At 46.7% G+C, this 10574-nt stretch overlaps 4 protein-coding genes across 4 annotated transcripts; 2 read left to right on the top strand and 2 right to left on the bottom strand.

Annotated features, from left to right (window-relative positions):
* Positions 1-717: 717 nt before the first annotated feature.
* On the bottom strand, positions 718-2079 carry FOMMEDRAFT_88894 (histone deacetylase complex, catalytic component RPD3; the record flags this gene model as incomplete). Its single annotated transcript, XM_007268943.1, has 3 exons — positions 718-1703; positions 1759-1989; positions 2046-2079. 3 exons carry the CDS (start codon positions 2077-2079, stop codon positions 718-720), a joined length of 1251 nt encoding a protein of 416 aa, XP_007269005.1.
* A 606-nt stretch (positions 2080-2685) lies between these two features.
* On the top strand, positions 2686-4794 carry FOMMEDRAFT_148135 (S-adenosyl-L-methionine-dependent methyltransferase). Its single transcript, XM_007268942.1, has 10 exons — positions 2686-2958; positions 3021-3095; positions 3152-3206; positions 3259-3376; positions 3440-3493; positions 3548-3774; positions 3832-3980; positions 4034-4088; positions 4145-4407; positions 4464-4794. Exons 1-10 carry the CDS (start codon positions 2707-2709, stop codon positions 4605-4607), a joined length of 1392 nt encoding a protein of 463 aa, XP_007269004.1. The 5' UTR covers positions 2686-2706; the 3' UTR covers positions 4608-4794.
* A 614-nt stretch (positions 4795-5408) lies between these two features.
* FOMMEDRAFT_47941 (uncharacterized protein) lies at positions 5409-5567 on the bottom strand (the record flags this gene model as incomplete). The annotated part of the gene is made up of 1 exon (XM_007268941.2): positions 5409-5567. A coding segment is annotated over one exon (159 nt), but the record flags the coding sequence as incomplete, so codon positions are not given.
* Positions 5568-6012: 445 nt separating this feature from the next.
* FOMMEDRAFT_22080 (vacuolar assembling protein VPS41) lies at positions 6013-9984 on the top strand. Its single transcript, XM_007268940.1, has 14 exons — positions 6013-6489; positions 6541-6682; positions 6735-6991; positions 7042-7813; positions 7867-7970; positions 8026-8118; positions 8168-8307; positions 8367-8613; positions 8688-8876; positions 8934-9053; positions 9111-9186; positions 9243-9479; positions 9532-9721; positions 9801-9984. Exons 1-14 carry the CDS (start codon positions 6040-6042, stop codon positions 9877-9879), a joined length of 3096 nt encoding a protein of 1031 aa, XP_007269002.1. The 5' UTR covers positions 6013-6039; the 3' UTR covers positions 9880-9984.
* The last annotated feature ends 590 nt before the right edge of the window (positions 9985-10574 follow it).

Here is a 10574-nt window from a genome sequence, read left to right as displayed (position 1 = left end):
GGCATTTTACAAGTACTCGTCCTTGGTTTGCTAAATACGGGAAATATCCCTGTTTCAGGTAACAAATAGTATATCTCGTCACATAACAGGATACGGGCCATTCAACAAATCATCAATAGTAGGAGTAGGACAGTCCTTTTAGTAAGCAAGCGTAAAATACATACATAAAACCGTTACATAAGAATAAGGTAGTACATAACCCATGTAATAGACCGAAAATACAATAACATCCTTCATCTAAGAAACCCATATACAGATTATTCAACAGTAACAGCTGTTTCCACACCACCATTCATCAAAATTCTATCTCTTTGCATGCCAAGGTCGTAAGGACCGGACATATTGCCCAAGATACCGTTACGAGGTACAACTATCCTCATTAGAGGGTCCCACATTACCGAACTGTGGAAGAATCTGCGAGGAGGGGTTTCGTGGAGTAATGCAGAAGTGTCGTGCTCAGACCCAGAACATATTCCGATGTCCAGATCATCATGGTGAGGTTCTGACCACGACCCGAGTATACTCATGCGCTTTGTTGATTGGTAACGAAGCGCACGCTGAAAGTCTCTTTCCTTCCGTACTGCACTCCCTACGTCTGATTCGTCATCGGTAGAGCCGAATTCATCCTCCTCTTTTACGGAATCGGAACGAAGCATACCAAATACCCTGCGGTATTGTTCTGCGCTTACATGAGTGACGAGTTTTATTATTTAAGATCTATATCAACTCACCTCCGAGCTCGTGATCAATTTCATCAGCGTCCTCATGTTGTGCAAGAACCATTTCCGACAGGCCAAGATGCTCTGCAAGTCCTTCTCCAGGTACTTCATGCATCTGGACCGACGGTGCAAAGGGTAAATTCGCCATCTGCTTGAAGACCTGATCCTTTATGTTATCAAGATATCCATCTATGGGATTCATGTCCATCATGTTGTTCGACAGTACTTCAAGTTGGTATCTTGGACCGAACCACTCAAAGTGCTCAGTCCATGGCAAGTTCCTGTCGATGGTATCTTCAATGTTGAGTGCGCAGGCCGTTTCGTATGCCCACGTTCGGCATACGTTCTTGATGGTATATCCTCCTCCACCCAGAAGAACAAGCGGTATGCCAGAGTCACGAAGGTATTGGACACAGTTAGCATGACCTTCCATGCTAAGATTGAAGACACCGAGTTTATCACCAGCAAGAGAATCTGCACCACACTGGAGGACAACAACGGAGGGTCGATACCAATCGAGGATTCGTTGGACAATTGGCTCAAAGACAGATTTGAAAGACTCATTGTCCATGCCATCACGAAGTGGTACGTTAACGCAATATCCCAGCCCTTTGCCTTTCCCGTAGTCATCGACATGGCCGGTCCCCGGAAAATATTCCCCGAATTTATGGAAAGAACAAGTGAAGACTCGATCGGTCGTGTAAAAGGCCTCTTCGACTCCGTCACCATGATGGATGTCAATGTCGATATACAGCACTCGTGGATAGGTTCGCAAGAGTTCGAGAATGCACAGAACGATATCGTTAACGTAGCAAAAGCCTGAAGCTTCACTCTTTTTGGCATGATGCAGCCCTCCAGCCCAGTTTATTGCAATATCGGCTGAACCATCTGCGACACGCTTCGCTGCATCAATGGACCCTCCGGCAGAAATTGAACAGAACTCGAAGACGCCCTCAAATGCGGGATTATCTTCACCAAGAAGGACTGGAAAGTGCACTTAGTCAGGCGGAGAAGTATACATGGTGGTAACATGACATACAGCGTGTCCCCTGGCCTGTCAGCTCTAATGCTGAATCAGGCGTTACTCGGTTAAGGAAGTGGATATATTCGTCGGAATGAAACGCAGTCATATTTTCGGAAGTCGCACGCCGTGGTCGAAGAACCTGCATCTTGTCTAGCATTCCATAGGTCGATACAAGGTCGTGCGTCATACGTATTCGGTGAGGCTTCATGGCGTGCCATGTACCATATGAGAATAGACCAACATCATCTAGAGCCACGGTCGGTCAATTCCTTCGTCAAGCGCAAGAATGCGTGCAAACTCACTATCGTAATAATAGGCCACGCGGCGTTTAGACATGATTATATGCGGGTCATAAGCTACCTGAGGATCACTACAAAAATTATTTCCCCGTCGCCACAGTTATTTTAGATAGAATCGGCGCCGTGGGCTATGCAGCAAGCTCCTGGAGGAGTAGATAAAAGCAGAAGAGAATCTATAGGCGCGAGCGCGTCTTGTTCAAAGATCAAGTGATGCGTGCACTTTCCCAAGATCACGTTCTCGCTTTTATAATCTATTTTTGGCAATGGGCATACGATTTATTACAAAGGTCAGTCGAACTTGAATTAGTTCACCAATCTTCTTTCACCAATCTTTCTCATATACGACTGTTTTACGCGTCCTAAAATCTCCTAAGGCTAAGCTTCAAAGACGCCTGCTTGACCTCTATCGACGAGTCATCATCCATTTGTCCGATCACGTACTGATGTCCGAGCTTCTCTTGTAGCGATCAGGGTCAAACAGATCAATGAATAGTTAATCCACTAAATTGTCCATCGGCATGAGTGGGCATCATCAACCAGTATCAAATCAACTTACGTGTTTCGGCATGGATAGGCGTCACCAGCCGGCCAAGGTATCTCTCATATCTTATAAGATAAGACAATCGGGCATGCTGTGAATCTCGCCCATTTACTGTTCCGCACTATGACGTCTGACTTGAAGGCACTGCGCGACATTATTTCGTCCTCAGTGGACAGCATAGTTCGTGTATGCGACAACACTGGGAGGGACTTCCCCTCTCTTGATGAGCCCGTTAATCCTTCAGAGTTCTCTCCGAATGGAATACGGAACGATCCCACTGTCGCTCAGTCTATTTCATTTATCGTCGCAGCGGCTTTGCAGCTTGTTGCAACTGTTCAGTCGCCGCCAATCACTCTGGTTACAGCATCCGTCCAGGTCTGTTAAGTGTCTCTCTTCCAATAAAAGCCTCATCCTCACGCAACGAATAATTACCCTAGTCTGCTCTGCCAGCAGCCCTCAGTGTCGCGGAGGCGGGGAACATTGCCGAGATACTCCGAGATGCAGGTCCAAAGGTATCCATTCTCTAAGACAGTAAAGAATTCGTCTGCTCATCATTCATCTCCTTTAGGGTATGCATATCAAAGAAATAGCTAAGAAAAGCAAGATGGAGGCCCGCAAGCTATGTAAGTCGCGGTGCGCCTCAATATTGTACCTGAACTTATCTGCAAGCTTTAGCACACGTACTTCGTTGCCTTGCAACGAACCACTGGTTCCGGGAAGTGAGCCCAGATGTATTTGCGAACAACTCGCTTTCTTCGCTTCTCGATACCGGGAAGGAGATTACTGATGACTTGTAAGTTTCCCTTTCTTTAATGGCGAAACTTAAATGTTACAATCTTCACTGATTGCTCTACAGCGGGGTAACGAAGTACGAGAATACCCCAGGAATGGCTGCGATGCTTGGCGCGATGTGCGTTCCTTCTTGAACCAATTCATTCACTAGGTTGAGACTTTGCAACCCCAGATCCGATTCACAGTTGACAACATTTTCCGCCCTTCGAGATGTCATGACCGATGAAAAAACGAAATTCTCAGAAGAGCCATGCGACAGTGCCTTTCAAAAGGCCCGTAACACAAACCTGTCTGTTTGGGAGTACCTCGATCTACCCGAGAATGAGGCCATGCGAAAGAGGGCCGCAATCGCGTTGGCTGGATCTAACAAAATGCAACCTCCTTCGACTATTTTATCAGGTTCGTGATCCCGATGATCAACTGCTAGGGCCATACCTCATGCATTATTCTCATCAGGTTTTGATTGGGGTAGTGTTCCAAAGGGAGGAGTAGTTGTCGATGTCGGTGGAGGGTTGGGACAAGTCGCCTTGGAAATTTCTAAAGCCTTCCCAGAGCTTCAAGTTGTTCTAGAGGACCGCCCGTCCAACGTAGAACAAGCGAAGCAGGTAGACCTCTTTTCATCGACCTGTTTCTTCATCGTAATGACGATATTGTCTAGTTCTGGAGTGAGAATCTTCCCTCAGCCGTTTCTAATGGAACAGTGCATTTTATTGGTCAGTAATCAAGCCTTGTTATCTCTCACTCGTAAATGTGAATTCACAGTTCATAGGTATGGACTTCTTCGAAGCACAACCCAAGCTCCCAGGCGATCCGAGCGTTTTCCTGTTGCGAAACATAATACACGACTGGTCCGATCTCTATTGCGTCAAACTTCTGCGACGCCTACGCGAAGCTGCAACTCCCACAACAAAACTTGTCATAGTTGATGCCGTCCTGGAATATGCGTGCGGTTCGGGGGATAACAAGCCTCCAGCTCCTCTTCTTGGAAATCTAGGTGGTGCGAACGTTCTTCCGTACAGTATGGACTTGGCGGTACGTTTAAATTTTTGTCACAATGCAAATGACATCAATAATTTGTGTCCTTTTAGATGTTTGCTTCGCACAACGCTGGTGAACGCACGAAGAACGGCTTTGAAGAGATCCTGTCCGCTTCTGGCTGGAAGCTTCAAGAGATTCGCAAGCACCCAGTCAATCCAATGTTCAGGCCCAGCATCATAGCGGTCCCCAACTAAGGGATGCCTCAAGGTCAAACAACTTTGCACGCACGTGCAGAGTAAATTCACATTCCTAGATGATTTACATAAGTAAAAGACGTATAGGAAAATCACTTAACCCCAACTCAGAATAGCGTTTTTAAACGCCTCTGTATTATTATGATATACATATTTGCAGCGACTCGTCAACAGAAGCGAATAAAACAAAATTCCAGCTGCAGTTCTATAAACTGCAGTCTTGACTGGGTTGATGTGGGAGTTGTTCAATGCCGACACTAAAACATTGCTAAGTGGTTTGCGTACATGCTTCAGAGGACAAAAGGGGTTGAATTGATTTGTGAAGCAGGGTGAGCCCTGAAGGCATGTCTGGACGTTGTGCCTATGAGGCGATCAATCTGATACACTTGGATGCTTAATTCTTTCTGGCAAGCTGTGCATGCAATTAACCAGTCTGTAGTGCTTTTTAAAGGTGGCAAGTACTCCACTGGGCCCCGAGGCTGTAGCCTGTAGTTAACTTGAATGTAAAGATTTCTCCGTTAATCCGACTTACTCCAGATAGTGAAATGCAGTGGGATTAGAAGACATACACCGTGCCTTTAGACTCGACTAATTGACAACATTGATAAGATAGCATCATTGAGTCCAGAAGCAGTGTGAGCGACTATGATTGTTATGCCAAAACAATTATTTGATATGAACAGTTGGCATTACGCCGTTGCAGTAAGGTGTCTAATGATGTAATTGTAAACAAAATCTTGAGTAATTCGCACCAAGTACAAAACTAACATAGTGTAGTTACGCACCTCTAAAGTAACTATCTCAATGGCTCAAGTATTTCCTCCCCTTTGCACGTCGCCTTACGAGAATCTTCCGGCCTGTGGGGGATCGTCTCCGAGCGAGAAACCCGTGCTTGCGCTTTCGCTTGCGTTGAGATGGTTGATACTCGGTTCCGCGTTTGACGTGTCGAACTTGTTGGAGGTGAGGGGTTGCCTGGCTTTGCGAGAGTAGTGATGGTGCAGGCAAGCGCGAATAGAGAGGATGAGGGATAAAGGACGGTCGGAGGTGTGCACGTAGCGCGAGACTCGGGGTCAGAGTTGGTGCCTGAGGATGCACATGTAGTTGAGACGCTCGACTTTGAATATTCGAAACACGCAGTGAAGGAGCACGTATCGATGAGAATGCCGACGCTATCGAGCGTGGCAAGCGAGGCATGGTCGACAATTGAGTGTTCACTGAGTGTACCAGTGTTTTTGAAATGAAATGAATGAAAATTCGTTGGTGTAGTGCACGTGATCTGTTAGATTTCGCGCCAAATAGATGTAAATAAACGCGCGAGTCGCGCTCTCTGTGCGTGACTTTGACTAAAGACGTACTTGCTGTATGTCTACGATCTCCACAAGACCCCTGTGCATTTCCAGCTAGTTTTACAGGCTCTTTTCTACATGTTCGGATGGATCCGTGTGAACAGACAGAGCCCGAGAAGGTCGTGAATGGAGCTGTGTACGAGAAGGACGCTCCTGAACAGAATACTACCGTGGACACTAATGGCGGGCTGAATGGTCATGACAAGACGGAAGCGGCTTCCGAATTTTCAGAGGGAGGACAGTCTGAGCCCCGAGAAATCGTGACTAATGGAACACAAAAAGCTCCAGAAATTAGGCCAGATACTCCGGAACCAGATACCACAACGGATCATAGAAGTGAAGAGGAACGTGACCATGGCAGCGAACCTGGAAGTCATGACGAAGTCGACGAGACAGAAAGTGAAGGCGGAGAAGAGGAAGAAGAAGACGATGAGGACTATGAACCAGCATTGAAGTACGATTTGCTTGGAGGTGCGACGGAAACGCTGCTAGAAAAGGACTCGGCCTCGGCCCTCGCAGTTTCTCCAAAATACCTGGTATGTTGCCATTGTACTGGCATTTTACCAATATAATATAGCTATCCACAGGCTATGGGGACACACAATGGTATTATACATGTTCTTGATTATTCAGGACAGCGAATAAAGTCCTATCGACCACACTCTGCTTCCGTAATTGACATATGCTTCGACTCCGCGGCTGAGTTCGTTGCAACAGCTTCGATCGATGGTAGCGTCCGCAATGTACTCTGTCTCTGAACGTTCTTAATAAGTTATTCTAGGACAGGTAGTCATTCACTCGTTATCAACGCCAGAAGTATACGCATTTGACAAGAAACGGCCCATGCGGACCATTGCTCTCGAACCTAATTTCTCAAAGCGCAGTTCCCGAACCTTCGTCTGTGGCGGTATGGCCGGAAACCTTATTCTCCACGAAAAGGGTTGGCTTGGTCACAAAGAGACTGTCATACACGCCGGTGAGGGTCCAATTTGGATGGCAAGGTGGCGAGGAACACTCATAGCTTGGGCAAATGATGCGGTAAATATCTATTACTTAGAATATTGCAGCATGAACTGATAAAAGTTTAGGGTGTTAAAATCTATGATACGTCATCGCAGACGCGAATAACATACATTGATCGTCCTCCCGATAGCCCGCGTGCGGATCTCTTCAAATGTACCTTACACTGGCAAGACGACACGACGCTTCTCATCGCATGGGCCGATACGATAAAAGTTGCTCGTGTGAGATCTAGACCAAGGGGTTCAGGTTCAAGTGGCACCAACTCACCTGCTCCTGGCGATTCAAGCAGGATGAAAGTGCTACCTCCTCTTATGGTGGAAATCACGGCAATTCTGGCAATCGATGACATGTTGGCGGGTATTGTACCACACCCAGCGGACCCTGTCCTAACGGATGCACCCTCTGCACCATCTGCATTCCTTGTACTCGCATACAGCCCTCCGGATACGTCATTCAAGGAGGAAGCTCCTGCCGACGCGAAAGTCCAAGCTCGAAAGCTGGCTTCGCGGCCCGAGTTGCGTATTATATCGCGAAAGGGAGAAGAGATGTCTTCAGACGTACTCGGAATTTCGGGATATCAGACATGCGGATGCAACGATTACTGGTTGGCTGAAGTACCTGAAGAAGGGACTGGGACTGGTGCTGGGAGATGTTATGTTGTTCTGAACCCACGAAGTATTGTGCTGGTTCGTCCTCGCGATCGCCGTGATCATATATCATGGCTAGTTGAGCGAAAACGATATGAAGAGGCGTTAGAGCAGATTGAACGCATGCCTGGAGAGGGCCTCGATGCGGCTGAGATTGGTCAGCGTTATATTGAACACCTTGTCAACGAAGGTAAGGAACACATTGTTCTGTGATGAATATTATACAGATTTTAATTGTTATAGGCGAGTATGAGAAAGCCGCACAACTGTGTCCGAAGGTTCTTTCACAAGATGCTCAACGATGGGAAGATTGGATATTTGTCTATGCACAGAAGAACCAACTTCAGGTTTGCCTGTTACAGAATTTTTGCGAAAGAACTCTTGCTGAATCTGAATTCGTAGGCTATCATTCCATACATTCCCACCGAGACCCCTCGTCTTTCGCGGCTTGTCTACGAAATGATTCTCGCCCATTTCCTCGCTCATGACCGAGAGGTATGTTGCCTCCGTGGGTCTTGATCAGTCGATACTAATAACGTCGTAGGCACTCTTGAGGACTGTTAAGGAGTGGCCAAACACGATCTACGATGTCGGAGCAGTCACGGTCGCCGTGCAGTCCGAACTCAGTCATGTATCATCTTCTAGCGCAGAGGCTAAGATTCTTATGGAATGTCTTACAGAGATGTTAGTGAAATATCTTGAGCATATCATATATCGAATGTCTATTGACGACATTTCTGAAGGTACCTGGCCAACCATCAACCAGGCAAAGCTCTTCCTTATGTTCTGCGTTTGAGAAGAGAGAATGTCTTTGACCTTATTCGTGAATATAATCTTTTCACGGATGTGCAGGACCAGGCGCTTCTCCTCGTCGAGTTTGACCAGGAACTCGTCAAGCAGAGGCAGGAATCGGGTGGAGATGGAGGTCTAGACTCGAAAGGCAGGAGCCCCGCTATCGCATTGCTTGTCGATCATACTTTTTCTATACCTGTTAGTATCGCGTTAATTTCTCTACATAATAGATACAGATGAGGCTGATGTTAACTTTCCGCGATTGTGCACAGGTTCCTCGCGTAGTCCAGCAACTTGAGGGCCGACCGCAGTTCCTCTATTTATACCTTGATGCACTGTTCGCCAAGGACCCTCATCTCGCGTCGGACTACGCAGACGAACAAGTTCAACTCTACGCCCAATATGCACCTAACCGGTTAATAGACTTCCTTCGTGCGAGTAACTACTATAGTCTCGAAAAGGTCAGCTCGTTACAGCATTCACTTTGTGAAGGTAAAGGTCTGACTTTATACGTATAGGCTTACCTGGTCTGCAAGGAGCGTGACTACGTACCAGAGATGGTCTTCTTGCTCGGTCGTATGGGAAATAATAAGCAGGCCCTTACCTTGATTATCGAACGCCTCGGCGATGTCAACAGAGTCAGTCCCTTGGCCTCATATAATGAATGTTCCGTTAGCTCACCTACAGAACTTCAGGCTATAGACTTCGCCAAGGAGCAAAATGATGACGATTTGTGGGAAGACCTGCTTAGATACTCAGAGACTCGCCCAGGTACGTCTAATCCTCCTAGTACCTGTATCTCGGTCACACCGTTAACATTTCTGCAGCCTTTATTCGTGGACTGCTGGAGAACGTCGGTGCCGAAATTGACCCTATACGCCTGATCCGACGGATCAAGAATGGATTAGAAATTCCAGGTCTCAAAGAGGCTCTCATCAAGATTCTGCAGGCGTTTAATCTGCAGATCTCTTTACTTGAGGGGTGCCAAACTATTTTGGATGGTGATTGCTCCACGCTCGCACGGAAACTACATAAGGACCAGACCAAAGGCTTCTTCGAAACAGGCGAGCTTGACTGGTCTACAACGATAACTCAAACACTTACCGCATTGTTTAGCTGCATCGAAATGTCTGTTTTGCAACTTGCCCTTACACCAAGGTCCAACGTCCGCGACTGTACTCTTTCTATGTCGACACGTTGTGCATCTCTCTTGCGTGAAAGGCGGAGATCGATTATCACGCCAGCAAGATCCTGTGCTCTCGAGTATACTAGGTGGGAAACAGGACGTCGGAGCGAAGATCGCTTTGTGAGTGACTTGTGTTCCTCTTTTAACACTAAGCGATCCGAGGATTGGGTGCATATACTAACGACTTTCTTCTATGTAGTGCTGCGATGGTACGTAGACGAATCGATCAGGGATGTCCGGTGTGTCACAAGCGGGACGAGGGTGAACGTGCTGCCTGAAAACCTTACGCTCTACTCGGCTGCCATCTCCCATCTTTCTTCTTCGTTGTTATCATGATGTTAAGCTTGCTTGCTTATAATGTATCTCGCGCATCTGTACAATATCATTGCACACTTTGTTTTATTGCATGTTGATTGATCTTCTCAAGTGCCGAGTAACTTCTGTTTCAGGTCATATGCCCAGCATCCGGAGCGGTAGTGCGGCCGTGTTGAAAAGCTTCTTGATGTAGGATTGAGATGATTGGCACGGCATCCTCTGGAAGTCAAATCCTGTCAATCCAGTCCAATGATATAATCTAGAACAAAGTGAAAAATACAACAGAAAATGAGCAAGCTCTTCGGAGCAAACAAATTCATGAAGGACACAGACAAGGAGTTTGTTCTCAGCTTTTGGAGGAGGCTGTTCAGCAGTACCAATCGGCATCCTTTCACTAGCAACACTTGATCGGAAGCAAATGAAGAACAACACCAGAACAGTACTTCTTGATCCTGATTACTCATGTCAGCCCACGCCTGTATCCTCGTCCTTCACTTGTTCTCCCTCCCCCAGCAATAGCTGACTGTAGTGCTGCCAGCCCCTGTTCAGTGAGTATCATATCATAAATTTCAAGATGTTTGTTAAACAAACCACCTAACTACATGACCAGAGTTTAGGATGCTACAGAACTCAATTACACCCTTATTTGCACTAATAG

This window comes from Fomitiporia mediterranea (genome assembly GCF_000271605.1).
Source record: "Fomitiporia mediterranea MF3/22 unplaced genomic scaffold FOMMEscaffold_8, whole genome shotgun sequence".
Lineage (NCBI taxonomy): Eukaryota > Fungi > Basidiomycota > Agaricomycetes > Hymenochaetales > Hymenochaetaceae > Fomitiporia > Fomitiporia mediterranea.
The sequence above is the reverse complement of the archived record's forward strand: the minus strand, read 5'-3'. Positions and strand labels throughout refer to the sequence as shown.